The sequence below is a fragment of the Bos taurus genome, chromosome 7 (genome assembly GCF_002263795.3).
Source record: "Bos taurus isolate L1 Dominette 01449 registration number 42190680 breed Hereford chromosome 7, ARS-UCD2.0, whole genome shotgun sequence".
NCBI classification, from domain to species: domain Eukaryota; kingdom Metazoa; phylum Chordata; class Mammalia; order Artiodactyla; family Bovidae; genus Bos; species Bos taurus.
In genome coordinates, this window is record NC_037334.1 from 57,268,360 (window position 1) to 57,288,535 (window position 20,176).

The 20,176-nt window shown below is 46.1% G+C and overlaps 1 protein-coding gene across 3 annotated transcripts in view; it reads left to right on the plus strand.

The window, feature by feature from the left end:
- The window catches only part of SH3RF2 (SH3 domain containing ring finger 2), a 148,802-nt gene that overhangs the window by 122,893 nt on the left and 5,733 nt on the right, over positions 1 to 20,176 (plus strand). For 2 of the 3 annotated variants that reach the window (XM_059888350.1, NM_001083753.2), the window contains 3 exons: positions 634 to 866; positions 4,370 to 4,728; positions 6,724 to 7,055. In XM_059888350.1, coding sequence (XP_059744333.1) covers positions 634 to 866; positions 4,370 to 4,728; positions 6,724 to 6,987 — 856 coding nt within the window. In that variant the 3' untranslated portion in view covers positions 6,988 to 7,055. Of the gene's footprint in view, positions 1 to 633; positions 867 to 4,369; positions 4,729 to 6,723; positions 7,056 to 20,176 lie in introns of those variants that run through there. The other variant, XM_005209539.5, reaches the window with a different exon arrangement.

Below are 20,176 nucleotides of genomic sequence, written 5' to 3' on the forward strand. Positions count from 1 at the left end.
TACTGGAGTGGGTAGCCATTCCCTTCTCCAGGGGATTGTCTCAACCCAGGAATCGAGGCCAGGTCTCCTGCATTGCAAGCAGATTCTTTACCATCTGAGCCTAAGTGCTCAATATGTGTGACACAAAATGGCTGGCTTCAGTGCTAAGTGCATTATGGCAGCCATTCAACACTTTAACAATATATGCAGATCACAGAAGATATCAGATAAGTCATATAAAATCTCTGCCTTCAAAGAGTTTAGAATCTAGTGGACAAGTCACTGAACAAACAAGAAACTGCCCCTCCAAAGTGAGATGAACACATACAAGGTCTTAAACTCAGGGCTAAAGGAACGTGGGGTGAGGAGTGATCAGAGCTGGAGGGAAAGAAGGTGAAATTCAAGTCTTCTTGTCCCACCAGGCCTCAGCAGGAGACCTCGTCCCTCCCTTAGTGTACCCACACAGTTATCCAGGTGTGGGAGCTGAGGCCTCTGTAGTTAAGACTCTGTGTAGTATGTATATATGGGTAGGAGCAGGTGAGGAGCGGCCACATGTGGTATATGGTTGGGAGCTGACTGTGGTATATGGTTGGACTCTTGACTGAACTTTTTCTTTTTCTATTTCTTCTTTTAAAAAAAATATTGCACAACCAGAAAGACATCTAGCGTTCCAGACTCCCGAAGTCCTGGTCTCTACACCGCATGGACGTTATCCACCTCCTCTGTGTCCTCTCAAGGCAGTATTTCAGAAAGTGATCCCCGGCAGAGCCAGCCCTTCAAGTCCGTCTTCGTGCCCACAGCCATAGTCAACCCTGTGCGGAGCCCAGCCAGCCTGGGGACCCTAGGGCAGGGCTCTCTCCGCAAAGGACGAGGTAGCATGAGAAAGAGTAAGTAGTGGTGGAGAGGTACGTGCCTAGACCTAAGGGATGGGGGCGATCTCACTCTGGGCAAACAGAGTGGTTTTGGGGGGTTTGTTCTTTTTTTTTTTTTTGCTAAAACAAGGATTTTTGCTTTAAGGTTGCTTTACATTTCCCAAATATCAAGTTGTTTTATTAGATTAAGCAAGACAGACTCAGGGTCACAGCCCTCAGTCTACATACACACACACTGATTGGGAATGATACCAGCCCTGAGTACCAACATGTAATTAGAATATGGCCTAGGTTGGATGCTGGTTCTTGCTGGATCAGTGTTTCTCAAACTGTGTTCCGTGGAAACCCTCAGGGGGTACCAAAAGGGAAATGAAGGATGCAGGGGAGGAGGAAAAGAGGAGTTGATGCTAAGAGCCCCTGAATCCCACTTTGTTTAACTAATATATGTATAAGTTTAAAAAATTATATTGTACAAAATTACGTTATATTGTACAAATATATCCTTCCAATCCTTCACCCTCAGTCCCAAGTTCTCATCCATGTACATGCATACCGTGTAATCTTAATACATTGTTCTTCACCTTGCTTTCATTTTTATATAACATCCACATTGCACGCATGGCAGTTACATAACTTCCTTCATCTTAAAAGTCATGCTTTTATCTTCTAATATATTGAACCTCTGCATAAGACTTCATTTTGAGGGGTTCTAAAAAGTTTCTGAGACCTATTGTTCTATAACACATCGAACCTCTATATTTGTACACCTCTCTAGAAGATAACAAGCCAAGCTAAGTCAACTTGATTTGTTCTACATCCCCTGACTTAGCCTGGGCTCTGCCATCCCTCCTTCTATCTTAAAAAAAAATAATTAAAGGTGAAAATTTAGTACTAGTCAGAGCAAAGGATTCACATGTGGGGCAATATGCCACACAGGAAAATGCCCTCAGAAAATTAAAGCTATTTTCTTAGTTCTACTGTTTCTCAGTGCTTTCCAGTCGCCTGCTTGCCTACTGATCCCAGCTCTTGCCTCTTCATTTGAGCCACTCGTGCCTCTCTCCTGCACCCTCCAGTGCCAGCCTCCCCCCTCTCCCTGCAACACACACAATAAGTAATCCCACCACAATAGCCTTGGTTGGGCAAGTTACTTACTTCTTGGGTCTTCAGTTTTCTCGTTTGAAAAATGAAAATAAAAATAGCACCTATCTCATCAGAGTAAAAAAAGAATCCATTTAATAGTAATGACACGGTGCCTGACACACAATAAGCACTCAAGAAATGTTAGCTATTTTTACAGCATTAGTGTCTTACCAGTATTATCATAGCTCTTAGAATTCAGCAGATCATGTTAGGTCCACCCATAATGTGAATGTGTCATTTCACTTAGTGCTGAAATGTTCACACTTATGAATGCCGAGAAGAACATCCCCGTGGCAATGTTTCCCACTTCCTTTTGGACACTTCCTCTCTTCCTTTACATATATCTTGATCAACTTGGAGTTTTGACCGATTACATTATGTGCACATGTAATAAGCTCCAATCTCTTGGAAATTAGGAACCCATAAGATAAATAGATATGGCAATAAACTGATGATTTTTCACTCATTTCCGAGAGCCTAAAGACAGGTCCGGGCTTCCTTGATGGTTCAAACAGTAAAGAATCCACCTGCAATGTGGGAGACCTGGATTCTATCCCTGGGTCGGGAAGATCCCTTGGAGGAGGGTATGGCAACACCTTCCAATATTCTTGCCTGGAGAATCCCTATGGACAGAGGTGCTAGGTGGACTACAGTCCATGGGGTTGCAAAGAGTCAGACACAACTGAGTGACTAAGCACAGCACAGCAAGGACAGGTCTGCCCAGCATGGCTTTGACTTTTCTAGGTCCCCGAAGCTTTCTCTCTCTCCCTTTCCCCAAGGTGAGGCTGGTCAAGCTATCAATCTCCCCAAAGCAAAGAGAAATGACAGAGAATTGACTATGTGCACCTCACAGGGCTGTCAGTGGAAAAATAAATGTCGACATTGAAAGGTCAGACTCGTGTAAGCAGTGGCTGACTTGCCGGCGGTGGCTGAGAATACCGACGCTCTTGAGTGAGTGTCTGCTTTTCATGTTCACACCCATCCTGATGAAGAATCACGACACAGAACACGGCCTTAGATGGGCCCTCTGTGCCAGACACACGTAACTTTGATTCACACACGTGTCCATAGAGTGTCACAGAGGACTAACATCTCTGCTATGGCTACAAATGCTGGGAGACCCTTATGGAGAAATGACCCACAATGCGGCTCAGAGTGCCTCTCCCACTACCCCCCACAGAGTGCAATAACTTGCTGATTCTCCAGATCACCCATAGTACATGTGCTCAAGGGGTGGGGATCTCCTGTGTTCTAGAGAATTTGAGGGGAAGGAATGGCTTTCTTTTACAGAGGAGGCTCATCTCAGTTAAAAGCAAAAAAAAAAAAAAAAAAGGTGGGGGTGGAATGAGCTCAGGGAAGTGAAAGGGGCAAAACCAAACTCCTGGACCATTTTGCTTCTCCTTTACCTAAAAAAGAAAAAAAAAAAAAAGTTTTCAAACATGGGGGCATTTATTATGTTCCGGGCACTATCCTAACACTTTGCATGCATCATAAAATATAATCTCACTCCAGCCCATGAGATACTGTTGTTAGCTCCAGTTTACAACCAGAGGGGCCAAGGAGCAGGAAGGTGATGTGACTGACTGGCCCCCGGCTCCTTGAGAAGAGATCAGATTCCAGAGCCTGTGTCATGGGACTTCCGAAGCTCATCCACTCCCAACCCTAACTCGGAAATAGCCTTTCCAGATTTGCTTCCAGCTACTGTCACATTTGCCCAGTACACATGGTCTCTAAATCCCACTCAGCCTTCCTCCCCACAGACCCGATGAAGAGCAGAGGTCCCCACACCACAGGCCTAATGCTTCCATCAGAACTTTCTTCAAGAAGCTGGTCAGAGTCCCCTCCCCTCTCTCCTGCCCTCTCCCTCCTGCTCATGCCTCTCAGCTGACTCATTCTTTTGAGTCTCAATGTCTGCTGTCTCTTGAGTTGCCTCTGCTTTTGTGTCCTTTTTGGTCTGCATGACAGTTCTGTTCTCTTCTCACTGTGAAGCCCTGTCTTTAGTACTGTCTTCTTCATTTCCCATCTTTAAGGCCTGGAAGGAGATCATAGAAGTGTGTGTGTGTGAAAGAGAGAGAGAGAGAAAGAGAGACAGAGACAGAGAGACAGACAGAGGACAAATGGAGGTAATACACCTTCTGACACCACCGCCCACCAACATTCACCTAGCCAGTCATTGGCTGCCAGCATTGGCAAGCAGTACTAAAAAAAAGAATAAGGTCACCTTTGAAAGACCCTGGGAGAATGTGAGCACAGTCAAATTGGGAAAGCACTTAACTATTCTGGGATATCAGGACGCACTGCCTACCCAGCCCCTCCTGTCCACCCCCAGCTGCTGTCAGCTGCCCCAGGGCTGATATCTCTGTCTTGTAATTCCCCAGATGGATCTCTGCAGAGACCCGTCCAGTCGGGGATCCCCACCCTCGTGGTGGGCTCCTTCAGACGCAGCCCCACCATGGTGGTCCAGCCTCAGCAGTTCCAGTTCTACCAGCCACAGGGGGCCCCCTCCTCAGCCTCCACGGTGGTGGCGGAGCTGGGACCCAAGCCCACTTCCACCGGGGAGCCTGCCATCACATGCGTCAGCAGGGGCAGCGACACCAGGATCCACACGGCAGCCAGCTCCCTCATCATGGAAGGCAAAGAAATCCCCATCAAGAGTGAGCCTCTCCCCAAACCGCCTGCATCTGCCCCGCCCTCCATCCTGGTGAAACCAGAAAACTCAAGAAACGGCAGCGAGAAGGTAGGAGTAGGTGACATGGCGCAGTGGTAAAGAATCCTCCCGCCAATGCAGGAGACACAAGAGACGTGTGTTCAGTCCCTGGGTTGGGAAGATCCCCTGGAGGAGGAAATGGCAACCCACTCCAGTATTCTTGCCTAGAATGTTCTATGAACAGAGGAGCTTGGCAGACTACAGTCCATGGGGGTCACAAAGATTTAGACACAACTGAACATGCATGCATGACCATGAGGTGAAGTGAGGGGGGCCTGATTCTTTAGACCCCTAACTTTGCACAGTGTCTCAGCTCCTGAGATTTCAACTTTGAATGGACAAGGAATCAAAGGAATCCTCACACACAACCTTTCCCCTCCACATCCTCATACCACCTCCATCCTCCCTGGACATGTTACTGAATCTCCTGGATGCTTCCAGAATGTCTCATACATCCTACTTTCAAGGCCCAGAGGTGACTTGAAACAGCATGGCTTTAGCCTCAGATACAATGTTGTTTTGAATTCCAGCTCTGCTGCTTGCTAGCTGGTGACTCCGGTTGAAACATTTCACCTTTCTGAGATTCTTTTGCTTAATCTGTAAAATGGCAGTACAAAGAGTCATAGCCTCACAGGATTGGAGTGGAAATTAAACGAGATGAGTAAAGTGCTTACACAGGGAATAATGTGTACCTGTTCACAGTATGGAGGAAGTAAGTGAGACAGGAAAGAGTAAGTGGCTTGTCAAGGTCACACAGAGCTATAACTACTCAATTGACCATTATCAGGACTTTTGTGGTTCTATGGCTTTTCCATAAGAAGACATAAGAATTTTTGTAAATGTATTATGTTCTCAGTAATATCCTTGAGGAAAGAAGGATGGTGGGATGGAGGAGGTAACAAGAAAATTAGGTGACTGTTGTTTAGTTTTGGGGCTTCCCTGGTGGCTCAGCAGTAAAGAATCCGCCTGCAATGCAGGTGACCCAGGTTCAGTCCCTGGGTCAGGAAGATCCCCTGGAGAAGGGAATGGCAATCCACTCCAGTATTCTTGCCTGTAGAATCCCATGGACAGAGGAGCCTGGCAGGCTACAGTCTATGGGGTCGCAAAAGAGTCAGACATGACTTAGCGACTAAACAAACAAAAGACAGGGAATGGCCAAGGTAAACACTGATTGTACCAGACAGATCCTGTAACAGGCTAGGAAAGAAGGGAGAGAGGAAAGGCTTATGCAAATGTGAGGTGGTGACTCCCACATAGACAGGGAGCTGCTGATCAGCACCAGCCAACTGTTGGCAGAATGGGCCCTGGCCCCGGTGCACCTGAGCTGTATCATAAGAGACAGATGAAATCCTGACTTTTATATATGCAGTCTCCCAATTTTTCATGTTAGCAGCTAAAACTCGTAAACCTTCTGCAGACAAAGTGTAGTCAGTGGTGTCTAGTTTGCTGGCTCTACTTTGAGGATTTATAAGTTTATCACAGAACTTGATGCAGTCAGCAGGTAGGCCTCAGGGAAGAGGTAGGCCTCAAGACAGGCCTTACTGGCAGGTGGAGAAGAGAGAGGGGAGGTGAACTTCTTATATTTTCTCAAAAGGATCATACCCTCTTGCCCAGGACCCTGTTCTTAGGTCAGTGATTGCCTTCTGCTAGATAATCCCCAGTCATTCTTCAGTTCTTGATTGAAATAACTCTGCCTTTAGGAGGCCCTCCATGACAAGCCCCATTCCAGCTTCAATTGGATACTCCAACCCCCTCCCTTAGCATCTTATTCTTCCCCACGGGAGCACTGGTTCTCACTGTCATCTTTCAGGGCAGTTCTGTTCACTCTTGGATTTGTACATAGCACCTGACAGAGTGGTGATCCTTGGTGGACTCTCATGCAGACACAAGTATTTGCTGGAGGAACCCATGAATGAGGCATTCCCAGAAGGGACAAGGGTAAAGGAACAATGTGAGCCAAGTCCCAGGGGGAAACAGCACAGTTCTCACACCTCAGCCATGTCCCTTTGTTCTCCTGTCTTACAGCAAGTCAAAACTGTGAGATTTCAGAACTACAGTCCTCCTCCCGCCAAACACCACACCTCCGGGAAGCCTGAACAGCCAGCCACCCCGAAGGGGTCCCAGCCTGAGGCAGCCCCCTTGGGCCCGGAGATGACCATCCTGTTCGCCCACCGAAGTGGCTGCCACTCTGGACAGCAGACAGACCTCCGGAGGAAGTCAGCTTTTAGCAAAACCGTGACCCCGGCGTCCACTGCCTCGGCCACGCAGACTGCGTTTCCCAGCAAATGAATCTACAGGTGGCTTTTCCTAGACCCCAAAGAGGTGAATTGCATTTAAATATAGTATGCCTCCACTGAGGGCGTCCTGCTGTTCTTTGGGGACTCGAGCATGGGTCCTGTTCTGCCTTGTTTAGCTCCAGGAAAGGACAGGTGGGAGCGCAGATTCCTGCCTTGGCTAGGAAGGTAGACTAGGTGACCTTGCAGACGTAATGATTCGATGTCTCAAGACGACTGCCCAGACCAAGGAATGGGAGCTCATCCTGCCCACTCTCATCCCAGTGTGGAGTGTGCACCCCTCATTCCCTGTGCTCTGTGTAGAATTTCTAAGATGCTCTAAAGCGGGGTTCAGCCGGGGGTCACAGTGGTAGAATGCTGGCATTACTTCTTTGACCTCAACATCTTAGAACAGTTTCTGCCATCTTCTGGGGCCTGGATACAGGCCACTAGTAGGCACTGTATCTTTTTCCCCTCCATTGAGTCACAATCCTGGCTGCCAAGGGAGAACTTTTGGGAAGGGTATGAGACGAATGCTGTGAACATTCCAAGAATCCTCTAAACCAAAAAGAGTCAGCTCCCTGGCTTTGTTCCAGACAAGGTCAGAGAGAAAGCTGACTGCTGTCATACTTGAAGCTTCTCAATCTGTTTGCCCACTTACAGTCCTACACAGTAGATAAGCAGGAAGCATGTACTTATGGAGAGGGTCCTGTATGGTACTATGGACCATCGTTCATCCCTGGCTCTAGACTGACTTCCCAAAGAAAACACAACATGCTTAGAAACAACTTCATAAGGGGTTTAAGTTTAGATATTCATTCTGTTTGCACTGCAAACAGTCTTTACTTCCACTGATTTCTTCTATTTGGGGCAGACTAGATGTTTCCCTGGGTTGCAGGATAAGGTTACAATGTTATGGGGAAGATGGCAATCCACAGCTGGGTGGGGGTCCCTTCTAGAGGAAAGTGTCTGTAAAAAGGGACTGGACAAATAAAGTTGGAGAGGAAAGGGAGTAAGAAGGAGGAGATGATGAGAATGAGAGAGAAAGACAGAGGGTTAGGGAATGAGTCAGAGAAGACCAAAGAGGAGGGGATCAACCTTGAAATTCTTGGCAGGTGGGGAAAGAAGGGCAGAGTCTGCAAAGCTAGGCAACCTCACTAAGATGGGGGCTGACTGAGTGGGACAGCCAGGCAGAGCCTTGTAAACAAGGCTAAAGGGCAGCCCAGGGAGCACAGACAATGCTGTAAGACAAACCATTAATTCTCATTAAACTTAACTGTTGTGATTTAACATTTATTGCATGCCCATCAATGTGGGCACTTCAGTGCATGAATGCCGTTTACTACTAAGCCTGGATATCATTAAAAAAAAAAAGACAAGTCTAATTAGACCTTCTCCCTGGACAGTTCTTAAAGATACTGGGATTAAAAACATTTATCTTTTACATACCAACCACACACTTGGCAGATTGAATTATCCAGACTTTTCCAGACCTTCATAAAACACAAACAAAACCATCCTCCTGCCAAGGACTACTGCACATGTCAGACCTTTGGGGTTGGTAGGGCCAATGTGGCAACACGTTCTGGTGCTTCTGTGAGATACTGACCCATGTTCACTCCACAAAATCGTCACCCCAACTGCATGATTCAGTGAGGTGAAAACAGTCATCCAGATGGAGAAATGGAGAAAAGTCACCAAGACAGGCAGGCATCGTATGATTTGTCAAAATATGAGTACCTACCCCTCGTATTTACCCCAAAAAGTACTCGCAACGAGTTTAGCAGTCTGCCCCCAGAGCAGCAGACATGTGACATGCCCAAACAACCAAATATTTACTCTGTGCCTCAGTAGCACTGGAGCCAGTTAATTTTTAACTGTTGTGGCTGAAAAGCAGGTTGTTTGAGTGTAATGAAGACACAGTCCATGCCCTCCAAATGAAACAGAATATTCATTCCATTGCCCACGATCTCTATAGAGTAACTTTTCTGAGAACTGTAAGCAATACCAGACTGGCCACTCCCATTCCATCCAGCCCCCTTCCCCCTGCTCAGCAGCAAACTCCCTCCCTCCCAAACAAATCCCATCTCTGCCTAGTCACCTGAGGATTTGAAAAGGATGGTACAAGCTGAACTCACTGCCACTCCCTGTCATTTGTTCCATCACCATGTTGGATACTACATCCTCTCCTATAATGTCCACCATAACTTTATAAGGCAAATGTAACTATTCCAATTATAGAGCCTAGGAAGCTGAGGCTTGTAGGGTAACCACAGACAGTGGCAGAGCGAGTTTGAGAGCTGCCCTCACACTGAGTCCAAGCTATCTAACTTCAGAGCCTAACTCAGGACTATGCTCAGTGAACCAAAAGACCATCCTTGGTGTCAGTCTACCGCCTTCAGACCGTAGAGAGGAGGCACAGTGCGGTGGTCACAGTTGCCGGCTCTGCTGCACACAGACTAGGTCCACTCCTCATTTACCACGTGCTAGCTGTGTGATGCTGCGCAAGTTACTTGACTTCTCTAGGCTTTGTCTTCTTAAAAGCCATGATAACAGTGCCAGCCTCACTGGGTAACTGTGAGGGTTAACTGAGGTAACATAAAGTGACTGAAGTCATGCTGGTACATAGTGAATACCTGAAAAAGGTTAGCCTTGAATGTTTTTAAGGAAGTGGGCTGTTGAAATTCCAGGCAAGAAAGTCTAAATAAGGGCCTGCCCAGGGCTGTGGTGCTAAAAGGAGACCAAGTAACCTAGTCATGGAGGTCAAGACACAGTCTAAGCTGAGTCCTGAAGGACAGGAAAGAGTCAGGCAGGCAAAAGGATGGGAGAAAGGGTGTCCAAGCGGGGTAAGAAGCACTGGCAATGGGTTTAAATGTAGCAACCAAGTAAAGATCTCTTGTCCCCAAGCACAAAGAATCCACTCCTGTGTGGAACATTCCAGGGATCCCAGGTGGGTGTGGAACACCTCACGTCTGAAGCCAGACATTCCTGTGAGAGTTCTATACCCTCAGCCAAGACTCGGAGTCCCTAGAAGAGGCCCGCCTTCACCCTGTGATCAGCCCTGACACCTCAGTGCAAGGAAAGCTGCTGTGGGCAGGCACAGAGCGGGGGACACCTGAGAGACAAAGGAGGGGTGCAACCAGTTGAGGGCAGACCCTGAGGACCACACTTGAGGAAATGGTTGCCGTAAGCAGCTAGTGGTAAAGAAACCTGCCTGCCAGTGCAGGAGACCTAAGAGACCTTCAATTCCTGGGTCAGGAAGATTCCCTGGAGGAGGGCATGGCACCCACTCCCATATTCTTGCCTGGAGAATCCCATGGACAGAAGAGCCTGGTGGGCTACAGCCTGTGGGGTTGCACAGATCAGACACGACTGAGTGACTGAGCATGCACACAAACAGCATCAAGGTCCTCACTTAAAGCCTGTCTCCTTCCCGGCTCACGTGTGACCGGCTCCCCCCCCCCCCCCCATAGACAGAGCTTCTACAGGAAGATTTTAAAGCAATGGCCCCACCTGTGACTCAGTGAGAAGCCAAACTAAATCACTGACTTCTGACTCACAGATTTCCAGCTTCCCTGGGACGTTCAGAAAGTCCATCTACGTCAGGCCCGCACTCCCGATGGGCAGCCATCCGGAGTTAGCTGCGTCAAGGTCAAGATGTCAGTGAAATGGACACGTGCTCTTCAATTTGCCTTGACCGCAGCAGCCTGTTTCACTCACTCACATGACCTGCACCTGAACTGGGCATGTTCCCCTCCAGACTGTGCTCCACTTCATCTCAGAAGCATTCTAAACCCCTTCCATGTAGAGCTGGGTCCCCAGATACCAGCTGATCCAGGCACACAGGTCTCAGGAGCATAATGGTCCCTGCCAGGGCCCTACAGGATGCCGTTCAGTAGTTTTGGGGTGGGGACTTAGGCATATGTGTTTTTGACAAGCTCCCCAAGTGATTCTGCTGCTACTGCTAAGTTGCTTCAGTTGTGTCCGACTCTGTGCAACCCCATAGTCGGCAGCCCACCAGGCTCCCCCATCCCTGGGATTCTCCAGGCAAGAACACTGGAGTGGGTTGCCGTTTCTTTCTCCAATGCATGAAAGTGAAAAGTGAAAGTGAAGTCGCTCTGTCGTGCCCAATTCTTAGCAACCTCATGGACTGCAGCCTTCCAGGCTCCTCCGTCCATGGGATTTTCCAGGCAAGAGTACTAGAGTGGGGTGCCGTTGCCTTCTCCGAAGTGATTCAGAGGTACATAACAAATGAGAGAAAGTTCACCTTTCTTAAATGGTATAGCAGTGCTGACATTTGGCTCTGACATTCAGCAGGAATATGGTCACACTGGTTGTCAATATATTGAAAGTGTCCTGTACTGATAGGTGAATGATAGATTCTCTGAGCTCCTCAGGGCCTCTCCCCGCTCTTGCACCCTGGCTCTTTCTCCAGGTCCTCCCCATCGCTCTCCCATCCAAAAGCTAAGGCCAGCTGCAGTTGAGACCCGCAGCAATGAAACCCTTCTTCATTCTGATTAGCTGGTGCCTATGACATACTGGCGGAGAAGGCAATGGCACCAGTACTCCAGTACTCTTGCCTGGAGAACCCCATGGATGGAGGAGCCTGGTGGGCTGCAATCCATGGGGTTGCGAAGAGTCAGACATGACTGAGCGAATTCACTTTCACGTTTCACTTTTTATGCATTGGAGAAGGAAATGGCAACCCACTCCAGTATTCTTGCCTGGGAAATCCCATGGACAGAGGAGCCTAGGGTCGCAAAAAGTCAGACACGACTGAGCGACTAACACTTTCACTATGTCATACTGATTCTGAAATGTCTGGTTACCCTGTTCTACAGAGTAAGGCTCAGAGAGGTCACTCAGAAGTTGAGAGCACTACTATCAAGCCCAACACTCTTCCTGGCCCCCATCCTGGCCACTGTTCAGCCCTTAACATTTGCCTTTGTAGGCCCTCAGCTGAGGCAAGGAGCTGACTTGGAGGATAGGTGAACATGCCTGTTCACCTGTCTTTTTCAGCTAAGAGTTTCCTAGGTGTAAATGACGCACTTCAGTGTCCTAGCTCCTCTGGTCTCATACAGGCAGGTAAGGAAGCACGTACTTTACTTCAACAAGATGAACAGGCCCCCATCTTGATCCTCTCACTGCCTCTTCACACAGGCCAGCCCCACAGCGTCTGACTCCCTGCCCGAGGAGTGAGCAGCTGAAGCAGGCAGGATAACAAGGGCCTCTCCAGCTGGGAGCACGTGCTTAACAAGCTGGGCCCTCCCGGGGCGGCAGCTGCTGCCACCAAGGCTTCTCTCACTTATGTCTTGAGAGTGAAGGCCCCAGTTCCCCCTCGGGTTGAGCGAAGAGAATGTTAGCACTTGCAGAAACCTCTTAGGTGACCATAAAAGACTCACTAAACAGGCAAGACCAAGTGGGGGAATTAACTCCAGAGAGCCTTACAGCAGGTTGGCGTCATTAAGGATAAAGCTCACAAGGACATTTTCCCTGAAATAGAACAATGTTAAATGATGATCAAGCCATCTGCTGTTTGCCAAGCTGTAGTATCGTGTCCTAGACCAGAGTAGAAACAAAATGTTCCCAGGAAGCCCTTCCGCCGATTGACCTACACTTTGACAAATGGAAGGCAGCAGAGGTGGGATCAAAGATGATGGGATGGAGGACATGGAGGAGCATTATAGATTCACCCATCCATCCATCCAACAGCAGTTAATTCACCACGCACCCTGGCCCAGGCTCTAGGAGAGGCAATGAGGATACAGTAAACAGGATAGATAAAATACATATGGCTCCCACAGAATGGTGTTTCTTACTACTTCTTTTCTGGATTTGGGCTCCTTTCTGCTTTTCTCCCCTTTTATAATTAAATGTTCTATAGACATAATTATATAGGATCATGAAACCAATAACCATATATCTACCACCTAGCTTTTTAAAAAACAATTGAAACTTGCTGTGTGCTTCTCCCAGTTATTCCTTCCTTCCCCACCTCCCACTTCCCTCACAACCTCTATCCTGAATCCCATGTTTATCATTCCCATGTATATATCCCACTCATGTACCATATGGAGCTTTCAGCACAACTCATAGAGGTACTCAGTAAACACTAGTCAAAGAAGATATTGCAACCTGAGGCCATACACACCAGCCTGAATATTTAAACTCCCATCTGGTTTCTGTCACTGGGACTCAAACGCTTTGATTTACTGCTGGGATTTGAGATTTTGATGCACCGGCATGTCTGGTTTTGAGGCATTCGAGTTTAAAGGGTTTTTTACAAGAATTCTTCCAAGTACAGCTGCTTTAGGAGACCCTGTTGCTCCTGAATAAGGAAAATATGGGCTGTGACTGTGCCTACATTCCTTGAATATAGGGTTTTCAACACAGCTGTCCTCTGCACCTTGCCTGGAGCCTCTGGGTAGCCAACTGCAGAAACCAGAGTAGCTTCTCAGATTCTGAAACTAAAACACATCTTGCTGCTGCTGCCAAACTATTCCAAGAACTGCATGAAATGCTCAGAGAAAAATTATCTTTGTCCACAGACTACAGATCAAGAAACTGAGACTCAGGATGTTTCAGCAACTTGACTAAGGTCACATAATGAGTTTGAAATGGAAGGGAGACTACTAACTCTTCATCCAGTGATAATTGTTACCATTTACTGAGCACCTGCTGTGTACCAAGCACTGTACATATGGCATGCCATCCAATCCTACTCAAGCCTATGATGGCAGGTACTGCTGTTATTCCATTTTAGAGAGTAGAATTATGGCCCAGAGGTCAAATGATCTGTCCACGGTAACAAGGACTAGAACCCAGAACTCTTAAATCCAAACCTTAATCTTAAGTCACCATGTCCCAGGCATCCCTGGTGGCTCAGTGGTAAAGAATCTGCCTGCCAATGCAGGAGACGTAAGTTCAATCCATGACCCAGAAAGATCCATTAAAAAAAAAAGAAAAAAAGAAGTCATCATGTCCCTCTTCTTCAGTAGCAACTGTAAACACACAACATGGTTGAAGTTGGAGAGGATGCAAAATGTGTGTGTTCTGCAGAAACCACAGGGATGAAGATGGAGATGGGAGTGGGGGGATGGTTTAACTCGGGGTGAAGCCCTCCCAGAGAATAAGTCTAGGGGTCTTATCAACCAAGAAGTAGGGGTGGGAAAGAAGGTGACTGAGAATATTCTGTACAGAGATATCTGAGAAGCACATCTACCCCTGTTGCAAGGGCGGCCAGACACAGCCAACTTGAAAAAGAACCAAAGCTTGCAATGTGGTTCTGGATCATTGACATCAGAACATGATGATCATTCTGCGGTCTCTAGATCTCTCCCTCTTCACCAGTCTATTTCTGGTTTTGCCTGTCCTCACTCTAAATGATATACAGTTCAGAAGAAGGGGTTATGATTTCCAAAATGACCCCCACTTTCATCTTCTCTGTGGGAACAAGAGGGCTCACAGAGCTGACATCTTCCAGTGTTCCATGCTGATATTTATCCAAAGTTCAAAGGCAATTGCTTTGGGGGAGTAAATACACACCCACAGATGCAAGGTAATTATGCAAATAGGGTCACTGCTGGATGGACAAGAGCTGCAGTCTGGTAAAAACTAAAGCGATGCCAGCCAAGACCTGGAGAGAAAGGCAAAACACATTTGCAAAGGCCACTCTGTGTATCCTTGGTTAATGCTGTTAGAAACTGTGCTAGTGTGACCGACTGACTTGATGAAGGCCATCTGCAATGTCAGAGTTTGACTGCTGTAGGCCACACATGTCCTAGAGGCCACAGCCATCCTAACATCTTCCCCATGAAAATGAGGACTCCTCCCTGGACCATCCAAGTGGATTGTGAGAACTATTTGCAGTCAGGAGACTCTCACAAATTAGCAAAAGCAAGCTTGAATCAAAACATAAGGAGACAGCAAAAACACCTGAAGGACCAAAGAGGAATTCAAATAAATATCACCTTCAAAGGATTGTACCTGGATTCCCACCCCATTCTTGCCTGGTTCACTGGGAGATGTTTTTCTTCTCTGTCTAGAAGAGACCCAAAGGACCACACTCCCTGAGAAAGACATGGCAGTCACCATTCAAGAGTGATGGCAGCAGCTTCCATGACAAAGGACAGAGTGGTCAGACAGACAGAGGGGATCATACTGTTTGGAAGGGAAGGCTTCTTTTAGATATCAGAACCACATTTCCAAAAACTCCATCCTGCACGTTCTATTTATAAATTGAATTCTTTTTTAAGCTTACATTCATTTTAGGTTGGCAAATTTGATAATTTGGACCTTCTTCATGGAAACCACCAGTAAAGAACTAAATTTTAAAACATCAGTCAACAGGGATTTGGGGGTAGCTATTCTAGCTGTGTTCCCAATCCACTGGAACTTAACAAGATATGGAGAAACAACAAAACATAATAGCTAGAGTGGTGGGTTTTGGAATCAGATTATCTGGGGTTTGGTCCCAGCTTGTCACTTACTAGTTATGTTTCCTTTGGCAAATGACTAAAGCAACTCAGAAAAGTTACACCACCTCCCTAAACCTGCTTTTTCATCTATAAAATGGGAATCAGAATCTCCGCCTCACAGGATTCTCAGAAGGATTAAACGAGATTCTGCATGTACAGCCCCAGTTGTGGTATGCAGTACATCAAAGTATTCAATAAACGGTAGCTATTACCCATACATACATAGAGAGGCACAATTCAGAAATGGAGTATAAGAAAGAGCTAGTCTCGATCAAACAGACAGATGTGCGAGAGAGGAGTGATAAAGAAGTGGGGTTTTTTGTTTGTTTTTATTTTTTTTAATATGAACCATTTTTTATTTTTATTGCTTCCCTGGTGGCTCAGACAGTAGTCTGCCTGCAATCAGGGAGACCAGGGTTTGATCCCTGGGTTGGAAAGCTCCCCTGAAGAAGGAAATGGCAATCCACTCCAGTATTCTTGCCTGGAAAATCCCATGGACAGAGGAACCTGGCAGGCTACAGTCCATAGGGTTGCAAAGAGTCAGACACAACTGAGCAAAATCACATATTTAATTTACTACAATATTGGTTCTGTTCTGTGTTTTCAGTTTTTTGGCAACAAGGCATATGGGATCTTAGCTCCCCAACCAGGAATCGAACCCATACCCCCTGCATTGGAAGGCAAAATCTTAACCACCGGACCAGCAGGGAAGTCCTAGAAGGAGTGTTTTAGTTGTCAGGAGAGCTCCACTGAGCAGGAAGAGATTCTGAAAGACAGTAGCGTGGAGAATGGCTATTACATAGAGAGGAACCACCAGGGTTTTAGAATCACATGTCCTTGGGCTCAGATCCTGGCCCTACCACTTCGTGGCTGTCTAATCTTGAACCAAGTTAACTAACCTCTCTGAGACTTTCTTTACTCATCTGAAGAGTGAAAACAATAATCAGCACTTCACAAAGTAATTGGGAAGATGAAGTGAGACATATAGGCCAGGTGCTGGTGTGCAAAAAGGACCCTAGTAGTGAATTTTGTAGTTATGACAAAGGCGTGATGGCAAGATCAGGAGAAATGCTAGAATAAGAATAGATCCTTCTAGCTGCCATTCATTCATTACATATGTACTAAATGCCAGGTATTGGTCTAATCCCTTAGAGCAGGGGTCCCCAACCTCCAGAATCTATCTAATGCCTGATGATCTGAGGTACAGCTGATGTAATAATAGTGGAAATAAAAGTGAAAGTCACTCAGTCATGTCTGACTCTTTGTGACCCCATGGACTATAGTCCATGGAATTCTCCAGGCCAGAATACTGGAGTGGGTAGCCAGTTCCCTTCTCCAGGGGATCTTCCCAACACAGAGATCAAACCCAGGTCTCCCACATTGCAGACGGATTCTTTTCAAGCTGAGCCACCAGGGAACCCAAATAATAATGGAAATGAAGTGCATAATAGATGTAATGCACTTGAATCATCCCAAAACAATCCCCCTGCACCTAAATCATGGAAAAATCATCTTCCACGAAACTGGTCCCTGGTATCAATAAAGGTTGGGGGCCACTGCCTTAGAAGCTTGTTACAGGGAGGTTACAAACATTGTGAGTCAGGTGACCTGGATTCAAATCCAGACTCTGCATTTCTTCCCTGTATTACCACGGGGAAGTCATTTAATCTTCCCAACCTTTAGTTCCTTTGTTTGTAAAATGTAGGTTCTAATTGTGCTTTCTTTGATGGTTAGGTGGGGATTAAATGAGATAAGGGGCGTGAAGTCACTAACCCCATGCCCAGCTCATAGAAAACACTCTGTGACGTTAGCTGTCATGACTATTTACATGCCTTTTTGCACTTAACCTTCACAACAATCCCGTGAGTTGGGTGTTATTGTCCCCTATTTATAGATCAAACAGATCTGAGGCTCTGAGGATCAATCACTTGTCTAAGGTCACAGAAAGGAAGCAGTGGGGCTGGCTCTGCAAGACTAGAAAATCTCAGCTTCTTTGTTCTTTTCACTTTTCAGATCAGCTGGTGAATGGTGCCAGGGTTGAGGCAATATGACAGTTATTTTTAAAAGCATCTCATGCCATAACCCTCATCAGTCCTTTGTCTTCTGGTTGTCCCTACACCTTACCTGCCATCTGTTGAAGGTCTGCGGTTTAAGGTTGTCTATGACCCTGAATGCAGCTAGTGAGCACCTTGGTGCAGCCTCTCTGGGGACTTGCAGCCTCACAAGGTTGACAAGGTTTATGAAATGTCCATTCTGATTTGCAAACAGGTCTGACACAGACATGCTTCCAGCTGGCTGGTGATTTTGATAACAACCCCTCCTCCTCGGTGCCAATTAACAGAAATTAAATGTCCCTGGCACACTTTGTAATTCAGGAAATGTATGTGCTGATTAGTTAAACCCCTGCTGGACGTGCCATTATGACCAAGGGGCTCCAGGCCAACATCCCAGCTCTCACTCCATCTCCATTTAAAGTCACAGAATGTTTTCTTCCTGGGTAGAAATCAATGTCACCTCATTCACTTATTCATTCATCTTCATTCAACAAATATTGATTGAGCATCTACTGTGTGTGAGGTTTTGTTCCATACACTTCACAACAGTGAACAAAGCAAAGCAAGTAATATTCCTGCCTTCATGAAGGGCAATAAATGGAAAATGATTAAACACACAGGATTATTTCTATATGACAGATGCTATGAAGGAAACAAACTGGTGGGACAGACAATGACTGGAAGGTATGAGTGACATTAGGTAGAGTGGACAACAATGTTTCTCCAAGGAAGCCAGCTTCCTTGATTCCTGAGATTCGAAGACTGAGAAGAACTCAGACATGCACAGTTTCGAGATGAACAGGAACAAGCTCAAAGTGTCAAGGAAATTCATTCATTTATCAAACACTTTTGGTCATCAATCAATTATGTGTTGAATGAACAATTGGAGAATAAATGAATCCTCCCTTTTCCTGCCAAGAGGGATCTTCACAGGAAGAATGAACTTAAAGGAGATGCCACAAACTTAGAGGCAATTTGCTTCCCTTTTCTCCGGCCCCATTTCATCCCTCAAACAAGGGGCTTGGATCACGTATTAGCATTCCAGGACTGCAGGATCATAAAAACTCACCTTCCAAAGGAACTGGCCCTCGCAGCTCTTTAAAGCCATGACTCTGCAGCACGCAAAAAGCAATCTCATTTTTCTAAGTGGTCAAATGGTTGTTTGGAATTATGTAGACAAGGCATGAAATGTCATCTGCTTTGTTATCATTAGGATACGTTTATTGAATTCCCACGCCCACTTACTCATTCCGAGAATACTTATTATCAGTTGCCAGCCTCCCTCTCCCCTTCCCTCCTTTCCTCCTTCCCACTCCCCACCCCCAGCTCCTTCCCCCTTTTCGGCTATCCTCTCTCTGGCATAGCAATGAACAGCCCAGGCTATAGAATCAGAACACCCGTTATACCTCAAATGTGACTCACTATGTCACTCTGGGTAAGTCATTTCACCTCTCTGAGTCTCAGTTTTCTCATCTATATAGTAAGACGAATAATAGAGGCCATCTCATGACAATCATATAAAGTATAATAAATACCGAGCTACTGTTATCTTCATTTTGTTGATTAGGATATAAGATTTTAATAACTCTATTTAGGTTTTTAAGGCAAAAGAAACTGCAGTAATGAGTGTGATCATGAGCCAGTTTAATGGTCTGTATCCATTTAATGGTCTGTATGGTTTTCCATTCTTTGAGACAATCAAGAAGCAGGATTTTAATACATAACCTTGAAGAGGTCTCTTAATTTATAGTAATACTTTTGAGCCAATAACGAGAGACAGATCCCCTGCCTTGTGCCAGACACTCTTTTATGTGCTTTACTTATATTGACTGATATTTTTAAATTTTCATCTTTTGTTTATTTTTAATGGGAAGATAATTAATTTAGAGTGTTGTGTTGGTTGCTGCTGTACAACAATGTGAATCAGCCGCGTGTATACATATGTCCCCTCCCTCTTGAGCCTCCCACCCCCCCATCCCACCCCTTTAGGTCATCACAGAGCACAGAGCTGAGCTCCCATTAGCTATCTGTTTTACACACAGATATATGTAGTGTATATGTCAATCCTACTCTCTCATTTCGTCCCACCTTCTTTCCCCACTCTGCCCACAAGGCCATTCTCTACATCTGCATTTCTATTTCTACCCTGAAAATAGGTTCATCAGCACCATTTTTCTAGAATAAGACAAGGGTGCCCACTCTTGCCACTCTTACTCAACATAGTTCTGGAAGTCTTAGCCATGGCAATGAGAGAAAAAAAAGATATATTGACTGATTTTAAAATCTCACCATAACCAGACAAAGTAAACACTATCATCACTATGTCCATTTTACAGATAAGGAAACTAAGACCTAGAGAGATTAAATCGTTTCCATGGGGTCACACAGCTGGGACTTGGTGGAGCTTGGGAATAAAGCCAGGCAATTGGACTCTAGTGTTCACTGGAAGCTGCTTGCCACCTCATTTAAGATGAGACACCAAAGTTTTCCTGCAGACACCAGGGTTTTCTACTTCAATAGACCTGTCCCCTGATCACTTAATAAACAAAGAATCATCACCTGCCAATCCTAAAGCCCCTGGCCTGTAGACACAGGACTGATATGAGCTGCTACCCGGTACAGCACAATGCCAGCCACAGGTAAATTCACACCTCCTGCCACTGATGGGATTTTG